Source organism: Anomalospiza imberbis, chromosome 16 (genome assembly GCF_031753505.1).
Source record: "Anomalospiza imberbis isolate Cuckoo-Finch-1a 21T00152 chromosome 16, ASM3175350v1, whole genome shotgun sequence".
Classification (NCBI taxonomy): Eukaryota; Metazoa; Chordata; class Aves; order Passeriformes; family Viduidae; genus Anomalospiza; species Anomalospiza imberbis.
In genome coordinates, this window is record NC_089696.1 from 16,856,866 (window position 1) to 16,879,571 (window position 22,706).

General features: G+C 36.4%; 1 protein-coding gene and 1 long non-coding RNA gene across 14 annotated transcripts in view; both read left to right on the forward strand.

The window, feature by feature from the left end:
* The window catches only part of LOC137483918 (3-phosphoinositide-dependent protein kinase 1), a 78,206-nt gene that overhangs the window by 43,706 nt on the left and 11,794 nt on the right, over positions 1-22,706 (forward strand). For 7 of the 13 annotated variants that reach the window (XM_068207399.1, XM_068207400.1, XM_068207393.1 and 4 more), the window contains 4 exons: positions 1,474-1,590; positions 7,672-7,797; positions 10,288-10,346; positions 14,863-20,999. In XM_068207399.1, coding sequence (XP_068063500.1) covers positions 1,474-1,590; positions 7,672-7,797; positions 10,288-10,332 — 288 coding nt within the window. In that variant the 3' untranslated portion in view covers positions 10,333-10,346; positions 14,863-20,999. Of the gene's footprint in view, positions 1-1,473; positions 1,591-7,671; positions 7,798-10,287; positions 10,347-14,862; positions 21,000-22,706 lie in introns of those variants that run through there. The other 6 variants (XM_068207398.1, XM_068207404.1, XM_068207391.1 and 3 more) reach the window with 5 other exon arrangements.
* LOC137483930 (uncharacterized) lies at positions 3,423-7,660 on the forward strand. The gene is made up of 2 exons (XR_011004679.1): positions 3,423-3,457; positions 3,808-7,660. It is a non-coding gene; the product is annotated as an uncharacterized lncRNA (long non-coding RNA).

Consider the following 22,706-nt stretch of genomic DNA (forward strand, 5'->3'; position numbering starts at 1 on the left):
AAAAAGATGGACTCATCAGCTTTTTCAGGGTGATATTTTTAACAGATTAAGAGTCCTTGTGCTCTGAGCCACATATAACATGCTCAAGTGGTTGGTTTTGGAAAAAATGGTTTTTTACACTTAGCATTTCAAAATTTTATCATTAAATATGATTGTATATGGTTATTAAATAGGAGTGGAAGGTGACGAACAGTTGGTGCACTAATGCAGCTGTATTGATGCCCTTTACCAAAGAACACATTTGAAACCTCTGCTAGAACAGTACAATTATGTATTAATCCTAGTCCAAAATCTATTACTAAAAATAATGCTGCCCCACTTTTGTGGTTTATTTTGTAGAGGATTTTTAGCTTTAATTGTTGCCTCTTTAGGCAATCAGAAAAAAAACAGTATTTTGGCAATACAACAAAAAAAAAAATCTGTGGGCTATACATAGTGGTTAAGTAGTGGTTAGACAGCAGCAGTGTTGATCATGTAAATTTTAATGATTAATGTAACCTGAGTCTGGCACCATAATGCAATCGTAAGTATGTTCAGTGTATGAGGAGGATGGTGTTTAACTGCTGTCTTCAAAATTATTCGCACACAATAGCAGGATATATATAAAGTTACTATTCATGGGCCTTCTCATCTGTTGTAATCTCCTGTTTACTCAGAAAAGGCAATTGTTGTCTAACTCTTCACATATAAATTAATGTTCTCATCTTTCTAAAGTGCACTGACAAGCTATGCTTTAATTTAAATGGGCAAGGAATTGCCATGTGTTATTAAGGTAAAATATGTTTTGTAATAAGAGATTGAGCAATTTAGCTGAGGTTGAATTTTAAATTATTAGACATTTGGCCAGTGTTCTTGGTAAAGTTTTTTGTGGGAACAAGACAATTTTTTACATTCCAGTTATTTTCTTGGATCTTCTTTAAATTACTCCTTCTAAAAGTAATCTAGACTGCTCGATGTTTTTTCCTCTTGTTAACTTCTTATGTTTCCTTAGCTGTATTTTATCAGTAGTTGGAACAAGATGAAGCTCTTTAATTCCCGGGCTTTATATATTGCTGTCCCAGATTAAGAGTCTTTCCAAACCAAGACAATTGCTTTACATAACACCTTCCAGTCTTATATCCATGCTGCCTTCTCCACTTGTCAATGTATGACAGGAAAATAATGGTTACTTTTATGACACACCGAACTTTCTTTGTTTTTCAGAGTAGTTGGCTGCAACACAGTTATATGGGGAGTTTTCTGTCTTCTTATCAGTAATTCTTAACTTCCATTTAAATTAAAAAGGGCTTTGCAACTGCCTCAGTAAATTTTACGTTGAAATGAAAGTTGTAGCTTGATAGCAACCTGTTCTAGTGGCAAGTAAGTGTTACCTGAACGTTTGAGCTCATTGTTACTTGTACAATTTGGATAACAGTATGTACTTCAGCTTTACAAAGGTTTCTTTTTGTGTTTTGCTTTGATTGGTTATTTCAGCTTGTCAGTATAGGTTCCCAGTACAGCTGTGGCCGGGCTCAGCAGTCAGAGTTTCTGCTGATAGTGTCACGGGAAGTGAAAGGGGAAGAGAGATGCTTCCAGAAATGCTGCAGTGAGGTGTGTCACACCATTCTTTTTGCCCTCACACTGATATGCTTGGCCTCCTTGCGTTTCTGCTGCTTTCAGATCATTCCACTTTTTTTCTGGATGTACAGCACATAGTAGTTTGTGTGTATTTGTGACTGGCTTTTATTTATATTCACGATATATCATTACACATTATGAGTGTCCACATTGTAAAAATAATAGAAGAACAACCAAACAAAAATCCCTTGGTTATTTAGTTCAAGGTTTTTCTTAGGAAGAGGTCTAACCTCCACAGTAACTTCTTTTCCTTACATTTTCCTCCAAAATTAACAGCCTTTGATCCATACTTGTTAACTTAAGAGGTACAATTCAAACATAAAGAGCTCTAAAAATACACCTTTGAGTTCAGTGGGCCCAGAAGGGGACATTTCTGGTAAACTAGGAAAATTGTTATTTCATCCACCAAAGTTAAGTTCTGAGTTTGAACCCTTTATTTCTGGTAACTCAGAACTTAACTCTTTTTTAGGTGGATGAGATATGTTCAAATTTGAATAACGAGTAACAGGATATTTTTTAGAAGTAAAATATGGAGGAGTGAGGGGAGAACAAAATAGATAGTTTTAAATCTTGTGTCAAGTTGAAAAAACATCCTGGTTGTTTCCTTGGCTTCACTGTTTTGTTGTTTTGGGGTTCTTTTCCATCTTGGGAAATTTTCTTGGAATCCAAATGGAGAATCCTAGCTTCATTCATTCTCTATTTTTTTCATCCTTCCTTTTCCTCTTGTTCTGCTTTTTTGATTGCTATGTTACTTTCAAATATTTGTGAGTTTGGGAAGGGTTCTTTTCTCTCAGTAACATTGGAGGCAGTTTCTGTTTCTTTAAGTATCTGTGCTACATTTTGAAGTGTTGTATGTGAATTGATTTGGGAACCTGGTGCTCTGTAATTTTTTCATCAACAAAATGCCTGGACTACTTGTTCTTTTTCTTGCAACATATATGGTTATTTAGTCTGAAAGATGAGTATAACATTATGAAGATAACATGATAGTGAAATGGCCTAATAAAAACAAACCTTTGCTTGTGACTTTATATGGACACAAAATCATGCAATTCTAGATTTGAAACTTGGAGTGTTACCCAGCCTTATAGCAGAATCTGCTTTCAATGTACCAAGCATTGTCTGTTTCTTGCAGTTGTATAGGTAACATTTGGAATGTGAAATGTGGGGGTTTCATACTTCCGGCAACAGAGAAAGAATTGTGGCTTCTTAGTGACATGTAGGGTACAGGCAGAATGATGTTACTCATGCATTCATGCCCTGGATAGCTCAAAGTAAAAGACAGCATTGTAAAATGGAAGGTGAGGAGGGCAGTGAAGAAATTAATGCAGGTATAAAATAAAATAAAAATTATAATAAAAAAGAAAGCTTTGAAGTCTGAATATTGCTTTAAGAGACCTAAAATAAATATTCTTTCAGGCCTGATGTCAGTCATCAGAGCTGAGTTTTAAGAGCTGATATGTGTGTATCTTCAAAACGTTTTGCAAATCCTTTGGGAAGGCAGAACAAATGCATTATATGTTTAAAAGGCATAGAGTCCATTCTTAGATTCATACAACCTGATTCTGTAAAAAAATTGAGTGGAAGATTTTCTTTAATTCTGTTAGCTGATAGTATAATTAAAAATTTCGAAAGGACCATTTTTTCAAGCTTTCTAGTGTACAAGGAATTCACCACATCTGAAATAGAAGCAGTATTATTCAAAGTACAAAAATATTTAAATTAGAATTTGAGAATAATTGTTACAGAATTTACTTGGTTTTGAAAATCAGACCATCACAAAATAGAGAAGGAAATTACTAGTGGTTAATATGAGTAACTCCAGTGGTAAGCAGAAGAAGTAGAAGTAGAAGTAGAAGTAGTAGAAGTAGTAGAAGTAGTAGAAGAAGCAGAAGAAGCAGAAGAAGCAGAAGAAGCAGAAGAAGCAGAAGAAGTAGAAGAAGTAGAAGAAGTAGAAGAAGAAGAAGAAGCAGAAGAAGCAGAAGAAGCAGAAGCAGAAGCAGAAGAAGCAGAAGAAGCAGAAGAAGTAGAAGAAGTAGAAGAAGAAGAAGAAGAAGAAGAAGCAGAAGAAGCAGAAGCAGAAGAAGCAGAAGAAGCAGAAGCAGAAGAAGCAGAAGAAGCAGAAGAGGAAGAAGAAGAGGAAGAAGGAAGAAGAAGGAAGAAGAAGAAGGAAGAAGAAGGAAGAAGAAGGAAGAAGAAAGAGGAGGACTGGGCTGCTGTTTGTGCAAGCTGGAGTGGTCTGAGATAGCAAAACTATTGCTGATTTGTCTGGTAAATATACTATATAGATTTTGAATCAGTATTATTAAAACAATGCAGCAAATCTGTATAGGCATGTTACTGAAATGTGTCTGGTTTAGAGATCTGTCTCACTTCAGTTAGGCATGAGATTAGTTCACTTCAAAAATAAGGTTCCTTATTATGAGATAGGAAATTCCTTCTTGTGATTTCTTTTCAGGAAAATCGTGATCTCTATTGGCACATCAAGCAATAATTATATTTCTTCTGATTTAATAAAAATAAAAGTAATGCTGCTTTCCATTCCTGCCTTCTTTTAGCTGTAGCTGACAGCCTGCTAGTACCATCAACCCTTATTCCACGGAAGCAGTAATGGTTCCTTATCGAATGAATTTTCTGTGATAAGTAGCATTGGTATTTTCCTTTGCTCGGTTCTGACACTGTTGGGGCTCACAGGGATGCTTAAATAGAATCACACTGCTTTATTAAGGAGTGTAATGAAACAAGCCATGGAAGGAATAAAGCAATGCAGAAAAATAGATATATGCATGTATACGTATGTATGTATATATATAAAAGCATAAAAATCTATGGAATTTACAGTTTCAACATGTTATTTTATCCTTCCTGGTAATATAAGCTACATGAAGCAACTGTGGCTTCAAAAAGAAAATAGTTTGTCCTTTCAGAAAGTCTGAGAAACAGTAGTCTGGATAATCTGAAATCCTTTGACCTGTTTTTCATACCTCAGATTATTCTGATGTTTTGTGGCTTCTTTTGGGGTGTGGAATGGGGGTGGTAGTGTGGGGGGCAGATGGACATGGCAGGGATAGTCTTGGAGTTTATCAGCATCCTACTTAAAGTGTTGTCACCAGTACTGGGAGCAATGAAGTGAGTTTGGGAATAGGAGTGCTAAAACATATTTCTGATCTCAGTTCCTGACAGAACAGTTCAGTTCTAATCTGCAGTCACTTTCCATTGTTTCTTTTTCTGCCATCAGCCTTGTTGTTGATCATTTCAGAAAGCTACAATGACATTTCTAGCATGCAGTTGCTACTATGCAAATGCTACTGTTTTGGGTGCACACATATGAAACTGCTTATGAGAATATTGTGAGTTGGAGTTTTGAAGAACTTGGGTCTAATTCTGCAAAAGTGACTTTATCAACTGATCAGTAGGGGCAAAAAGTCATTAGATGTTTTGCAGTCAGCTAAATTGATAGTCCTATCCATCTGGCTAAAAGTATTAAATCTGCCATGTCTCCTAAAAAGACTTATGTGCAATAGCTTGATTTATGTGGTTGGATTATGAAGCATTTGTTAGTGGCTATCAACTGAAGACCTGTCACCCTTGTTGAAACAGGACTGATGATTTGGCTGATGTTTGGGTCTTGTATGGTATGTACTTTCAGAGAGGTCATTTGTTTCTATAGAGTGTCAATAAGTAAAGAAGTATTTTTCCTTCTGGTAGTTAACATAGCTTACCTCATAACGAGTCGTTGCTATTTTCCAAGAAAAAGAGTCAACTGTTTACTAATGAAGTTGTATGCTTGAGTTTTATTCTTCAGACTTCAGAGAAAGTGAATTTTGAGTGGCTTCATTTAAATATGTATGCAAACTTTCTGAATGTTTTCTATAAATGTTGTTTAATGTCCTACCTTTTACCTTAATAACTGAAGCAGTTACTATATTTGTATGAAATAGTTTATAATTGCTATATAATGTATAGTGTAAAATTTATACCACTTTTTTGGGTTTAAGGCAACTTAATTGCTATTTTTTTTCTGAAAATCTGTGCATATTTTTTGTTGATAGGGAAGACAATCAACAGATCATCTTAATATACAAAGTAAATTTGAGTTGATTTTCCAGCTTTTCAGTAGACTTTCTTAGTCCATTTTGTGCAACTAAGACGCTAGTTACTCTGTGGGTTTCATGATTCTGTATTGCACAAATACGTTATGCTGCAGACTGCAGAGTATTCATTGTGAAAGATTAGCTGATTTAACATCTCAAGGTAAATGATGTCTTTATATGCATCGCTGCTTCTAGAAAACCTGGGTGTTTGTAACTTCATTACACAGTTTTGTTTGGAACAAATGTCTTTAACAATAATTTTTGATCAACCTGTGTTCATTACTGTTTATGTATATATTTTGCAGAACTAGAGTGATGTTAGAAGAGGAGGAGGCAGGGGAGGTTTCTGGTGATCACATTCAGTGTAGTTAAAGTACGTAATTTGAGAGTGATGAATTTTGATGGGCAGTGCTGCTGATGGAAGGCTGAGCCTTGTATGCTGTAATATCATCAGGCTCCAAAAATTTTTGATGGTGCCTAGGTGTGACATCAAGTTGATTCATTATGTAGACACACTGCCTGCTGCTCTTTGTAGACATTGGCTCTGTCCATCCGTGGAAGTGCTTGCTTGGCTTACTGCAGTGCAGGAACATCTGAACATCTCTCTCCTCTCCTTAGAAAGTACAGTGAGGCTTTGTTTTCTTCTGACAGTGCTATATGGAAGCTGCTTTTAACCTTGGTCTAACTTCAGTTTTTGTTTGGGGAATAACTTTATCCCTTAAGTACAAAGTCTTGATCAGGATGTCATCTTGACTTCATCTTTCATGCTTTAACAAATCTTTTACTCTCTTTGGTGTTCTGCTAGACTAATGGTAGTACACTGTTTGTCTTTACAGAGATAACTACAGTGTTTTAAGTGCCGTTTCCCTAAAAAAATAAGTTAGGCCTTGTCTATGTGGCTGTTTCTAGAGTACTTAAATGGTACAGTAGAGATTGGGGAATAGGGCAGTCTTACTGTATATGTGTGGTGATTTGGTAGATAGATTAAATATAGTTTGGGTAATGGCAAATTGACACAGTGTATCTGTGCAACAGTTTTATTTTTAGGACTTTGACCTATGTCAGTAGATCTGACATTATCTTGTAGATCCCACATTATCTTGTGCTTTTGAAATAAAACTTTAAAATAAATGAACCAGCTACATCTGAATTGATTCTGGCTTGGAAAGGCAGGCAAGCATGTAAAGCTTCTAGCATATTAGGTAAGTGTATTGTGTGTAAGGTAAGACAATTTCTGCCATTTGATAAACATGCTGCATAAAAAGTAGTAGTTATGTTGAGTATATTCTTCTTTCTCAGTAAATTGTCATTTATCATTCAATGTAGAGACTATAGAAACTTGTAAGTATGTCACATTTCATTATACATGGCTTCTGCTTGTAGCACTTCCTTATTTAGCTTCCTTGTAGCAGTATGTATGAATTTCAGATGTTAATCTTGATGTCCCACCATACCGTGTCTTCTTGTTTTCCAATCAGATGCAAATATAGTGTTTGTTCATTCAAAATATGTTTTAATAGAAATACCATTGTTCTGTAAGTAGTGATGGGTATCCCTTCAGGCTAAAGAAGTTCCTGCATGCAGCCATTTACATGTTAAATCATGCCACGTTAAGATGCCACATATAAACTTTAAAAATTAACTTTGGAGGATAGGAAGGTTCCTAGTAAATAACAGAAACAGGGAACAGGCTACTTCTTCACTGGCCTGCCTCCACAGTCTTTTCTTTCACAGTGAATCATTAATTCTGTAACTGTTTAAAAAAATTGTGTGTATCTTATCATCAGAGTGTGTATTGTCAATGTATTTGTCAGCATCAAAACGTATTTGCATTGAAGTGGAGAATCATGCTTTAGGCACAACCTACAGTCTGAAGAGGGAGGAATGTTTGTACTAATCATGAGACTTTATGGAATTGGTTTTATGTGGAGATACAATTGACTTTTTTTTTTAATTTCAGCTGGTCAGTATTGGTTCTTCCTATAACTATGGCAATGAAGATCAGGCTGAATTTCTGTGTGTTGTCTCGAAGGAATTGCATAACACTCCTTACGGCACAACCAGTGAACCCAGTGAAAAAGCAAAGGTGAGTTACTAGACATTGGACTAAAGAATTGGTGTTGAATTGGGTGGGCTTCACAAGTCATGATAGATCTACCTCTGTTCTGGACTATTACTTCATTGTCCTTTTTTCCCCCCTTGTTCAGGACTAATAATGATTCCCTGTCCATTGGATGAGGGACTGTAAATGGTACAGTCAGCATACATTTGTTATGCATGCCTGAATTATTTAAATACAATACTCTGTACTTTTCCAGTACCTTTTTTTTTTTCAGGCATTGGCAAATACTTGCTCTTTACAGCTGATAAACTAGGTTTTGTTTCTTATACATTTGAATGACACTGGTTCAGTTAAAAACTGTTTTTCTTGCTTGACTTCTGCTGAAGAAATCTTGCTGCTGAGAATGGAACTTGAAAGATGCTATCTCTGTAAAATAGTCATGTGCAATATGTTATAAAATGAGGGTACTTGTTAATGTTTTAGGGTTCTACCAAGTTTAATTTCTGTAACCAACTTTACAAAAAGATTGTAATGGGCACAGTATCTTAGCATTTTACTCAGTTGTATTTCAGAATTCATACAAAGGAAAACATAAAGCCACAGCTGACTAACCATAAGGCAGAGCAGTTCTGTAATGTAAGTGTATTCAGTGTCATGAATAGTGAACAGCTTTTATCATTGTACTGCTGCTTTGTATGAGGAGATGACTACAGACAAACTGGATACATCTGTAGTTGTCTTAAAAGCTTTTGATTTCCCTTATGTAGCTGGAAAACAATTGGTAAGTCATCGAAGCTTGCTTTTTCAAAAATCACCCTCAAACAAATTGATTTTGAAATAATGGTAAGAATAGGGGTGAGTCTTGGTACTGAGGCCTCAAATAGATAAATCTTCATTACTTTCTATGCTTTCTAGCATGCTTATGCAGCTACACATATGGAATAATTTTTGTAATTTGAACTATAGAAATACTCTAAGCTGTATGTTGGATTCCTAGTGAAATGAGTAATTTATGTTCATCGCTGTTGAGATAAAACTTCCAAAGAGTTGTAAAGGATTAATGTAGTTAGGGGTAAACAGTGAAACTGGGCAAGCCATGTCTTACTCTTTCGAAACCCTGTTAGGTCTGCTTTTGCCAGGATGCTTGAGGAAGACTTTGAAAATTGACATGTCAGAGGTGTGTGGTAATAATTTTGGGATGAGATAGCTACCTGAAATAAAATGTGGAATTCTAGAGCGTAATAAATATCTTCCTAAGGAATGGTAGTGCATCTTCAGGTAATTTCAGAAGTTGCCAGAGTTATGTTGTATCCTTAATGTAATAGAAAAAATATGGGTCAAACATAAGTGTTAAAGACAAAAACCAAAAGCTAATTGAGACTGCATTACGACTGTGTAAATGGTGTAGCGCTAAGAGAGGCTGTCTCAGACGTCTTCATTAGTGTGCTGCTTGGTCATTGCTTCAGAGAAGAGAGCAGAGCATCATTTGACCATTGTGATGAATAGGAATTACTGTTAATTTTGGTTGGAGAGAAAAAATATTCCCTCCTTTTGTCCTGGAAGAGTTAAGCCGTTCCTAGCAATTAATAGGCAATACTTGAAGAATAATTATTTTACGTATCAAGTTTCTAAATGATCATATTTTTGTATATAGGTATATGTTGTAATTGGGAAAAAAAGGAATTTTTTTTTTTTTCTTGAGAGGTTTCTGACAGCTGTGTTCAGGAGTCCTGACTTTAGGAGATGGTGTCTCCATAGTTCCCTCTTAGCAAGCGCTATCCTCTAGCCTTGGTAGTGTCTGAGTTGCTCTTCATGAACTACTTATGAAATAATTAACTTATGAAATAATATGTTCACGCAAGGGGACTGAATGACAAGAAACTCGTCCTATTACTTTTACAGCAGACTGAGTTAGAGGAAAAAAAAAAACAAACTGCCAGTATGTATTTTTTATTGACAAGCACTTCAGTTGTAGTTAATAGTTCTGGATTTTCAGAATAGGAGAAAGTATCTTCCGATAGCCATCTAATCAAGATTCACTTTCATTCCTTCTTGTGACTTTTTTCTTGTGTTTTCTTTTTTTAGTTAACAGCATAATAAGTTAGTAGATGACTTCTGTGTAACCTTCTAATACACCTAAACAAAGGAAATCCATCTTACATGGTTCCACTGGCTTTTACTGATAGCCATGGCACAATGAAAAGATAACCTGTATTCCCACAAGCAGTCTTCTCTTTCAAACCACTTCATGGACCTGACTGTTGGCTTCTATCTGCTGACTTAAGGATATTTGGAAGAGGAAATTTTCATGACATCTGTTACATTCCTTCTTGAAATGGTCAGCTGTCATATTTTTTTATACAAAGAGTGGAGGTCCCACGTAAAAGTAAATAAATGTCATTGCCACATGCTTCAGGTGTAAGTGGAATGTACTTTGTTGCAGCTCTGACTCACTTGCAATCTCTTCTTTTCCCTTCCTTCCTCTATACGCGCTGCATGCTGCATGACACTCAGAGTGAGGATGAAGAAACGGATTACGATATGAATGACTCAGATTAAGTGTAAATGTCATGGTGAGCACTAGCTGCCCTAGGATTTTAACCAGATTCTTTTCTGCCCCATCCAATTCCCACCCCCACTAGTGCTGTCCTTCAGCTAGTCCTGGTGGTGTGTGTGTGTGTGTGTGTGTGTGTGTGTTTGTGATTATAGTTGTGGCATGGTTGGCAAAGGTAGAATTTGTGTTCTTTGACAGAATAATTAGTGTTGCTTTTATAAACTGTATTGTGAGTAGTACCTTTAAAGCTTTGCTGAGAAGGAAAGTTCTTCATGTAGATTCTGGGGCCAGAATTGCTTTTCATTCATTCATTTCTTTCTTATTTTTATGTGCACCATCTTTTCTGTCAGATAGGTTTTTTACATGTAGAGGCATGTGATACAAACTTACTGTATACCTTTTCAGTAAATGTCTTATTTGACAATAATTTAACAAACTTGATTGAAGTGCAGCATAGTCCAAAGGTGGTCTTAACTGGTAATTTTGAAACTAAGGATTTTTTTAGTAAAGATGTGGTAAATATAAGTTGTATTTATCACAGGAAACAACTCTGGCGAGGGATCCTTTCTGCTGTAGTTTGACGTCTGATTGGAGATCAAGTTAGATTAAAAGTCACAAATGGAAAAGCACAAAAAAAAAGCTGCATCTGAAATAACAACTTAGGCACTTTTCCTAATGTGTCTTTAAGTACTGCTCATATTTATTCCACTGTAGTTTCTAGAAGATAACCTACCATTGAATGTTCAGTGGCGTGGTGTGGGTGGTCACTTGAGCCTGTATAAATTGAAGATATTTACCATTGCATGAGATGAAACTTCAGCTTCTCACCTATACACCTGAACTTTTTAGCTGTAAAGCAGCCTTAACACTTATCTCTGAAGTTTGAACGATGCTGTCAGGCACATGGTGTGATTTTTGAGGTTGTCTTGTGCAAGGCCAGGATCATCACTTTGATGATTCTTGTGGGTCCCTTCCTGCTTAGGATATGCTGTGATTCTGTGAAGTCACTGCACATGGCTGAAAAAGAGCCTACGTTATTTTCTGAAATGATGCTGACAGAACCTACTGCTCGGGTAGTCTAAAGCCTTTTGACAGGTTTTCAGGAATGGCTGAAAGGAATCGATCAAATCTGAAGCTTTACTGAAACAAAGTAAACAAAGTAAACTTTGCTGGAACTGAATGTAATATTCTTAAGCTGCCTGAGAGGCAAACAGTCCTTAAAACACATTTCTAGCAGCAGCAGCAGCTTTATTTTGAGTGGGAAGAAATAATTTTCATTATCTGCTTCCCTAAGAAACAGTCACACTCAGGCCCCTAGAATATGAGAGTTCATTCAGCATTGTTGAGAATTTTTAAGCCAGCTTTGGATCTGGTGCACCTATAGGGAAAATAAAACAGAAATATGAAAATAAGGAAAATCCTCTATACAGCAGATCTGTACTAGAGTTGGTACAATCCCCAGTATCAGTAGAGACTGGGTGATGGATGGATTTACTGCAGCATTGCAGAAGACTTGGGGATACTGGTGGGTGAAAACCTGAATTTGAGCCAGCAGTACTTGCAGACTAGAAAGCCAGTTATCCAGGACTGCAACAAAAGATGCATGGCCAGCAGGTTGAAGGAAGCGGTTCTCCTCCTCAACTCTGTTCTCATTAAATCCCACCTGGAATGCTGCATCCAGCTCTGTGATTCCCAGTACAAGACCTGTGAGAGTTGGTCCAGAGGAGAGACACGAAAATGGTCTGCAGGCTAGAACACCTCTCCGGTGAAGATGGGCTGAGACAGTTGGGATTGTTAAGCCTGGAGAAGAGAGTCCCAGGGCCGATGTTAACTGCATTTCCAATGCTTAAAAAGCCTTATGAGAAAGATGAAAAAAGAATTTTTAGCAGGGCTCATGGTGACAGGACAAGGGGTGAGGTTTTTAAACTCAAAGAGGCTAGCTTTAGATTGGATATAATGATGAGCATGTTCTTTACCATTAAGGTGGTGAGACACCTGGCACAGGCTGTCCAGAGAAGCTGGGGTTGCTCCATCACTGGAAGTGTCCAAGGCCATGTTGGACAGGGCTTGGAGCAGCCTGGGACAGTCCCTGCCCAGGGCAGTGGTTTGAATGAGATGATCTTTAGGATCCCTTCCAACCAAACCCACTCTTGTGATTCTATGATTTCCCCTTCAGTAGAGGTGAAGGTTACAGAAGAAGCATGAAGAAAAGTGTGTTAAAATATTGCCCGATGGAATATAATTTTTTCTTTATGTTGGGATTACTGGTTCAGTGAAGTGCGCAAAGTTCAGTGTCCAGATCTGGCTCTGCTTTATCATACTGCATGTGTTCCTGATGCTACAGAAAATAGTTCTAAGGCTATTAATCTCGCAAGTACTCTTCTAGGAATGAATGAACTCAAATACTTCATATTAATTTGGAAATATTAACAAAAGTAATTGATCCAGTATTATTTTCTAGTTGCACAGGTATTTGTTTCAGACATGTTTGGATATGGTTTCACTTACTGACTCCATTTGCTGCGTCAGACTGTTACCCTATATTGTGGGCATCTACTCCAGCACTTTGTTCTCTACTCTGATCAACAATAAATATTTGGGGAAGGAGTTTAAGTATGAAGCATTTATGATATCTACTCCTTCTATATTTCCCCACCTTCCAGTAGAACTCAAGTCTGTGAATTTTGGCTTCAAGCCTTCATCCAGGTCACTTTATGGAAGCTACAATGACACTGTAATACCATGAGTTGGTATCAGTGGCACTATCTTCTGTAAGTTTATCTAGTCCCTTTGGCATGTGTTACACAAGCAGTTGCTGAGTAATTTATAGAGCCTGTTTTTTCCCCCACAGAATTCACTTATCTCTTTCGTACAGTTTCATATGAATGCTTTTTGCTTAGTACACATAGTCATGTGTAACATTCATGAATTACCTTCATGAAATAAGAGGTGTTTGCTTCTAAAATGTACCTTAAAGCATGATATGGCCAGTGGAAAATGTCTTTCTGTATTTTGGAAATTTTTCAAAGTAGTTGCGCTGACATCTGGCTTCATAACTTTAAAACAATAATGCTGAATTTGAAATTAAAAAGAACTTTGTATGCACAAAGCTAGATCCAGGTATAGGAGGGAGTACAGTGAGCAAGTGATAAAGTGGATTTTTAATTTTTTGAGCTAACACCACACTACCTCTGAACTGTCCCTGAGCTACACAAATGGTAATGGGTGTTTCATGAACTCCAGCCCTTAAAAAATCCCATGGAGTTGGGCAAAGCAGGTGAGACCTTGCTCAACTTCAGTCACTATGAAAGACATAATATCCATTTTAACAATATTAAAAGGAAACCAAATATCTCAGCTTTTAAAATTTAAAACCATACTTGAAACTGTTGTGTGAATCAACTGCCAGCCTTTACCCTACAAGCACAGAGATTGAAGTGTTTGTGTGTGCTGGCAGATTCTGTGGGCTGGAATGTGCTACTGAGTGTTTGTTGTAACATCAGGCTACACAAAGATCATAATAGAAGGAAAATCCTTCTTGAGGGCAGCTCTGCCATTATCCAGGAATTGTGCCTTTGCTTTCTTTCAGCTTTTGAAATAAAGAGCCTTTCCCAATACAAAGAAAATTATCAAGAAGCAAAAGAAAATGAAGTATCATAAGACTTTTACTTACAGATTAACATTCTTTTGTACTTATGCTCAGTACATTTGAAGCTTTGCTTTAATGCTTTGTTTGCCTTTTGTCATGATTGGTTCTACAGCCTGGTGACACAGTTCTAGAGTACTATGCAGCCTGACAGTTTACCTCATTATTGCTGGTTGTGATTCAGTTTAGAGCGGCAACATTAAAATATAGTTGCTTGAACAGTCAGTCGTAAGACTTGGATCCTTTCCTCTCTGGCGGGGGCAAAATAAACTGAAACAGAAAAGAACAAAAAATAGTCAAACTGGAAGTAAAATGGATGTTGTTGATTTAAAACTTGCCAGGTTGTACTTGGCCTTTGAAAGCTTCTTACATCAACACACCCAGTGTGACATTTCTGCACATTTTAATTTGCTAGTTCATGTTGTCAGTACTAATTTATGGAACACAATTTGCATCTGAAACTTCAGAAAGTTAAGGACATTTTTCTGGAACAGGAAAAATTAAGATTAAATTCAGTTCCTAGTAAAGTACCCACATTAATTTACCACATAGGACTTCAGGATCTTCCGAACTAGGTTGAGGTGCGGTGGCTTACTTGTTACAGTTGCCAACTCTTAAGTCTTATTAATGTATTAATGATGTATATTACTCATACTCAGTTCCTAGCAGTGTTTTACACCTGTTTTAATGGTATTTGATAATAGACATTGTACATATCAATATGTCTTTTTTCAGCTTTAAAGCACAGATCCCAGGAATTTCCTCGAACCATGTCCCTGACACATTACCAGTTATTTGAAGTAGTCATTATGTTGCTCTTTGATCTCCATGCTTTAGGAATGACATTGAGCTAATTTTCATTTATAGAATTTTTATTGGTCTATTTCAGATTTTGCAAGAACGAGGTTCCAGGATGTGAAGACAGTATTGAACGATGACAATTTTTTTCTTTTATTCGAAGATGCAGTGAATTGTCACACTGAAGAGGCTTGGCTGCAAAAGAAAAAATCTGATTTAGACAATTTTCTGTTGATCTGGGTTCAACCATATTTGCCTATAAGCTGGTGTCAACTTCTGGAAGCATTGCAAGATTGCGTAATGGGAATAGATGGTGTGGGAATGTGTGTTAAGTTTTGGTTGTAGTGCATGGTTGTGCTCTCTTGTTGGCTTATTGACACTGGTCATTTGAAAAGAAATGACCATGCACTCATATTTTCCTTGGAGACATGTAGCACTTAATATCTGGTGCTGGATGACCCAATGTTGATCAGTTTGGAGACCTTTTCCTACTAATCATTGTAAACCTTAAAAGGACAATGTAATTGGTGCTACACACACACACACACACACACACACACACACACACACACACTTACACACACACACAAATGTTACAGCCCAGAAACGCAAGTATTTGGGTGTACATTGTTTCAGAATCAGTGTCAGCCCCAGTTGACTGTATTATACTGCACATTCCTTATGGTTCTGTGACATAATCTATTATGTAATAACAGCCTCGGAGATCAACTGAAACTAGCATGTGTAAAAGTTACACAAGAGAGAAAAGGTTTCTCTGAAGGGTGTATATATTGACTGGATGTATAGCTTATTTTAATACCCAAAGGGAAGACTAAACTCAGAGAAAATGGCCTTCCTCTGAGTTATTCTTAATGTTCCCTCTGTTAAAACAGTCTCCTGCAAAAGTTATGCTCCAGTCCTGATCACATGCTTGAAAGTAGAATCAAAATTCACTTAAAATGACCAACTGAACATTCTGTTTCTTTGGAGGTGTTTGTACTCATATGTGTGTTTGTGCTTCTATAAAATGCCTACAAACATTGAACTGTGTGGATTAGGGTAGAGATTTTTTTCTAGAGCTGAAGGTTTTACAGAAATACAGCTGGCTAGTCCTAGGTCCCTGTCTCTATGACTCGGATTAAAATCAACCTTAGTGTGAACATAAACTCATCCAGTTGAAAAACCTGATTACTTTGGATATTCAGGTTCCCTGTAATCAACCTTTCTCTTTCTATACAGTTTCAACTATGCAGTTAAGAACAGTGTTTGAACAGAATGTGGTGCAGCTTTGTTAGTTTGTCCTTGATAAAGGCTACTACACAAGACACACACTATGTTTTGAGCAAAATCTTTAGCACATCTTTAAAACACTTAACAAAATGGACAGTGTAAAACTTGGCTTCATTGACTCATGGAACCAATGGAAGGGAGTTTCAAAAAGCTACAAGATGGTTTTAAATTCTAAAGACATTACAGTTTTCATTCTTAGTAATTTCTTAGAATTTATGCATATACTGTAGGTAATCCTTTACACAAAAGCCTGATTTTCAAACACCCAGGGTCTACTTTTTTTTTATTATTATTTCATTTTTTAAAGGACTTAGACATTGATAAAAGTTTGGCAAAACATTTGTAAGAAACATTTCTACTAAACAGGTTAAGCAATGGGCTAAATGTTTTGTCCGTGTGCCTAATGCTTGAAAGGATTTGTAATGCATTTTGTGACTTGGATGTGGTCTGCACGGGAAGCTGCTGGCCCCTCCACAACACATACAATTTTTGTCTTTTTTTAAGAAGTTAAAACTGAATTTAATTTACTAAAACTGTAATTGTGTAGGGGGAAATGTTTATACTTTTATACTTTTTTAGGTACCCACATTTTATCAGCTTAAATTGAGCAGAGATGTCCCCTAAATAGTGACGGATTATCTTGTGTATCTGAAAATAAGCATAACAATTGTCTGTGTTAACTGCATATTAAAACATTTCCTCTGCTGCAGTAGTCACTGTGTTTTTAAGCAGTATGACTCCACCAAATTCTCTGAGCTCTCTGGCTCATTGCAGCCAACCATGTTACTTGTTGTTTTCTTGGTGTGCTCTACTGAGTAATTCAGCATTGATCTAAGTGGATTTTAATGCCTAAAATACCAGTTTTACAGTGATCCTTCTGAATCAGCATTTCTGTTGCCTCTCTTATTAAACCCAAAATGGACAGACTATTTAATAAAGTGAAATTTTCCTGAATGCCATCAGCAAAGCATGAGTAACAAACTGAGCAAACTGAACAAATGTAGAGTATGTAAAAGAGTGTTTTTTTCTAAGTATGGGGTTTTTTTGGCACTGGAATATTTTCAGTTTTAAAACCTGCTTCTATGCTGAGATTTCCTGCAGTTTAGTTTTACATTGTATCCCTGTCATAGCCAATTTTAGAGAAATGAGTGTGTAATATTTTTTTGCACTTTGTTTCCAACATCTCACAAAGATTTTAAGAAGGAAAGAAAAGAGAGAACTTTGGTAGGCAGGTACCTTATAAATTATTTTAAATACGCTGTTTGAGGCCACCTGAACGAACTACTTTCCTGTTCTTGCTATTGTCATTATTGCTTTAATTTTTGTGATCATGTGAGGCTTTCAGATAGATGGAAATGCTCTCTTCAGCTTTTTTCAAGGCATTAAGCATTTATCCCTAAATAAGTTTTGTTTCTTTTTGTTTGACTGTTGCAGTTTCAAATAAAGTTAGTGACAGTAACAAGGTAATTGTATTAGAGTCCAATCTGCATGACCAGGCTTTGCAAACATTGCTTCATCTGTTAAGATCTTGCAAGGAGGAAGTAGTGTACCTGTAGAGTTAAAACTGGAGTCCTTTGTTCTTTTTCTGCCGTTTGGAGAGTACCTACCTGAGAATTGTCTGTGACTGTGCAGAGCTGAGGGGTTCACTGTCAGGCTGGAACTGCAAAGCTGTGCTGCAAACCACTTGGACTTAACTCAGGATATACACAGCTCCTCTGTTGTTAAATCAGAACAGTATTCCAGGTTAGAACTTTAGATCCTGAGCTTGAAAAGATCATAGCAGAAGGAATAAAGCTGGAAGGGAGAGAGATGAAATTCCTTAAAGGCATTTACATGACAAACTTCTTGCAAAACTTGTTTAAAAACAGAATTTCAAATTTGCTATAGCAATTTCTTGCTTTGAGTTTGGAAACAGCATATTGTTGGCCTTAGGTTTTCTCAGAGGCTATTTTTTTCCTTTATTGGAGATGCCATTTTTATATTACATGCTTTTGACTTCTTCAAGCGGCAAGTGAATCAGAATTTGTCTGCAATGAACAAGTAATTCTGAGGCCTCAAAGACATGAATGCCACATGGTTCATAATAACTGTCCAAACTGAGACAGTATACCCTGACTCAGCAGCTCCCAGCCCAAAGGTTACCTGGGATTTTGTCCTATTTAGTGTGGGATTTCCATGGATTACAGTTAATTGCATTTTTTAAATCCCACAGTAATTTAATTGTGTGTCAGAGACTTGATTGAATTGTAATTGATTGAAGCTTTTTTTGATTCTTTACTAAAATTACCATCATCACAATCATATACTCATAAAAGTTGGAAAGTGTATTGTGTTTTTTTCAAACTCAGATTTCTTGTAATGATAAAAGTTCCTTTCATCCTGCATTGTAGCATTAGGAGAAGATATTTCTTTAAAAATGAAGCTTAGTGAATCCGACTTTTTCGTTTTGAGATTTTCTTTAGACTCTAAATGGAGCTGTGTAGCTCCATTTCTAGCAATGTGAATGCACAGTTATGATTGATTAGAAACAGGACTATTTCCTGCAAATTCAAAAATTGAATCAATCTCCTCTTTTTCTGAGGTGTTTTTGGGTTTTTTTCCAGGAGAAAAATGAAAACTGGCAAATTAAACAAGATAACTTGGTTGCAGGCATGCAACCAAGGGAGCAAGTCTGCTGAGGAGGGTGATAGTGTTACCAGAAAAATGCTTCTCATAACAGAACACTATTCTGTGAATATCTATTAAAGTTGTTGTCATCTCTGTTTAAGCTGTAGAGAGCTCCTACCAGCAAATTAACATTCATTAGTTAAAAATTTTTATTAATATTACAAAAATGAACTTGGAGTGCAAAAATGCAGAAATATCTGCTTCAGTGGAATTAAATAGAATCTGGATTATAATTACCCAGGTATACTGGAATGTATTCATTGGGAAGTACTGGGAGAAGAGTGAAGTTGTCCTGAGCTTTTTGAAGAAGATGGAAGTCAAATGAAAGCCTGAAGTCTGGGGTTTTGTTCACTTAAGATGTGATAAAATCAGAAAGTGCCATTCTCATGTTTTTACTCTCTCAGCACATCAAAAGTTTCAAGTTTTTCAAATTAACTTTTTCAATCAGCCCTCAAACTGTGGGGCACTTGAAAAGAGATGAAATTTTGTTATGCCTTTAACAGTGTCTGTTATCTTAAGAGAGTAGGGTTAAAACCTGAGTGGTCATTGGAGAAGTGTCTTTTCTAACACAACAGATTTGAAATACTTAAGCCTGAGGATGCTGCCTGTTACTTCATTGTAGTTTAGACTGCAGCTATCTCCAGTTTCAAGGACAGTCTTGGGATCTTATGTGGGGCTTTGTGTGGAATTATTGATTCTTTAAATAGTATGAATATTCAGTTTAAAAACAACATGGAAGGCTCTCTGAACTCAGTGTTTTGTTTCACAAAAATCAGAAGCTGTCTTTAAAGGCTTCTTAATGAACAGAGGCTTTAAAGGGCTAAATAGATCTTATTGTCCAGTTTGCCTAAATGACTGACAGAAGGAACTCTTCATTTTCAGAGCAGAAATGCTAAGGGCTAAAATGCTTTCCAGGGCTAATTTGAGGTTCCAGTGACATACAATGTCTAAAAAACAACTAGTCAGTTTTCATTTCAACTCATGGACTCTCAAATAATTTTTGCAAATGTCTGAACCAATTGCAGATGTAAGTGTTCCCATATGGCTTGGATTTTCAGTATCCAGATTGGATAAGAGCACACTAGAGAAGGCAGTACGCTTACCCTCCACTTTATTATTACCTTTGCTGAAATCTAACAAATTTATGAACGGCACTGGCAATAGAGAAGCTTTGAGGAAGATTCTGCCCCAGGAAATTGTCACAGAATATTTCTTTGCAACTTAGCTGACCTTTACTTTAGTGATGTCTACCAAGGCGTAAACTTCTCAGAAGTTCAGTTTAGTAGATACTGCTGCAAATATAGCTTTCTGGAGGTTATCTGGAAAGATATTTCACCAGATCTTCAGGATATTGTGTCTTAATAAGTACTATAACAAGAGAAACTGTTTTTAAAGTTACTTTGCTACTTTGGGGGTGAGTGGAAAGGGAAGAGGTTCTGTGACAGAGCTCTCCTTGCCTTAGAAAGCTGAGCCTAAATTTGGATCCAAGACCTGTTGTGATTTTGAGGCCTCGTCATCTGAAATGAGTAAAGAGTAAATGTATTTATTATGTACATGATTCTTGCTACTTTTGAAGATTTTCCAAAAGCTTATGCACAACTTTACTCACATTAACTTGGCTCATGTATACTTGCTTAGAATGAAGCAAGTGCCAAGGCACTCTTAAAAGGAATGTTACCAACCTCTCTACTGGAACTGAAACAAGATCAACAAACTGAAGGAGTATCAAATGGCAGCTTTTTCCACCTGCTTCTGCCCTTATCCTTACCTCAACCTAGCTATGAGAAATCAACTTCCTATGCACTCTTTAGGATCACCTACCCAGTTCAACAAATGTGTTCTTTTTAACCTTTTCCTCCAAATCACTGGTCTCAAAATTAGTTGTGCATCAGCTGTTTGTGCTTATACCCAAGTGGCCATACTTGCAACATGTTATTTCCTGGATAGTGGATTAGCAATAACACTTTATTTTGTGCCAATTCATTATCTCTGAAGTGTTCTTACTGCAGCAAAATTTGAGTAATGATTTGGTTTTAATGCATTTGCATTAACCAAAACTCATAGCACAGACACAGACAAGAAACTGAATTCAGGGAAATTTCCCTGGGAAAAAATCTGCTAGGGCTTCCCAAATAATTTGAAGGCGGTTACAGTTAACCATCACTTTCAAAACAAAAAAATGAAATGTGTATGGGTATTTTTTTAACTTCCTTTTCATAACACTAGTGTATTGTAAGCTGCATGGAATAAACCTGTTTTTTCCCTTTTAAAGTGTGATGTCGTACATCTGTCTTTTCTAAATGCACTAATTTTTATTGTGTCATATCCTGTGATAATTCCTAATTTAGCACTTCAGATGTAAAATGTAGTTGTATATTTGTGCCGTGATTGAAAGCAGTAACGCTTTCTCCTCTGTAAAGGAGAAGTATCCTTTAGTGCTGCCCCAAAGACTTGGTCACGAAAAAGTTGGGTCTATTCAGATATATATCAGTTGGGAAATTATTTTCCTTTGCAGTTGCTCTGACATGGTGATTATTGTAAGAGTAAATAGTTGTCTCTTTTATGGATATATAATCACATGAAAAAGTTTTAACTGATCACTTTGCTTACCTTTTCTTTTGCACAACTCAAAAACCACCCTGCCTAACATCAAAGATGCTAGAATCCACTACTTTGCTTATTAATGTAAGTGCTTCTTTTGTTTGAAAAACAAAGCTATTGGAAATTGATGCTTTGTAATAAGGCAAACATATAATAAGTGTCAAGGATAGAAATGGCTGAAGGAAGTAAATTATTTAAGTACAAAGTACAGATTGTTGAAATTATCCAGGAAATTTGACAGCTGTGTCCTCTACAACTATAGAAAAGTTTATAATTGAGTATTAGTATTGAGAAGACCACTGGACAGCTCTTATTTTCTGAACTGCTAGTAAGAATTTGAGAAGCTAAGACCCATGATTTTTAAATTCCTAGAGGCTCTGTAGTTACATGTGAAGTGAGTTTCATCTTAAGAGTTTAGTCAGTTTTAAGTGCAAAGCACATTCTATTATTTCCATGTATATCCAGCAACATCAGTTAAATTGTAATTTTACTAATTTGCTGCATTTAATTGCATTTGAATTTTACTAAAATAAGTGCTAAGAACAAACACTGCTGTAATAATCAAGTACAGCAATTACAGTAATTAAGTAATCAGTGTGTGCATCTCTATTTTCATCAGACTGTCCTACTAAAAGTATTGGTATTTTAGAGTCAGCCAGCATGACTTTCAACCCAAATTCGTATTCTACATATCTGTTGCTGCAAGTGTTTTCACCATTTAGGAAAAAGGAGAGCACAAAAGGGACAAGTGTCTACCCTGAACTAGAAACCAGGTTATAAAGGAGATATAAACAACTAAGTCATTAGCAACCTGTTTGGATCTTTTATAACATTTAGGGTTCATTTGGCACTAGTTTTCCTTTCAGTGGGAAGTTTCACTTCAGAAAGATGAAAATTATCCTGCAAATTCACCTTTTAGGGTGCTGTTCATCTTTCAGTGTGCTGAAATCTTGCCTGGTAGTCATACACACATAGTCCATATGTATGTGACATTCTCAGAGACTGTAACGTGTACAATATCATGAGAGAGATCCTGTAGACAGGTGTTTACAGTTTCCACTGCTTTTCGTAATGCTACTGGAATTATGTGGAAAGTTACACGGGGGAGTATGTGTTTATCCTGGTCTACGGTGGGCATTTGCTACTGTGAAAGGTTTCTTGGGCAGAGTGATCTTCAGCATATATTTTGATCAGGGATGATTGGAATCTAGGTGATTATTTACTGAAATAGTCAATTCTAGACTTCTGAAGAAACCATTTTAAGCATTAATATTACACAGAATATCTTTCAAGTAACATTGACACAGACTAGCACAAGGCAGTGATTTCAGGACTAAAAACCCCGCAGTTTCATTAAGAAAGAGAAGTTCAAGATGA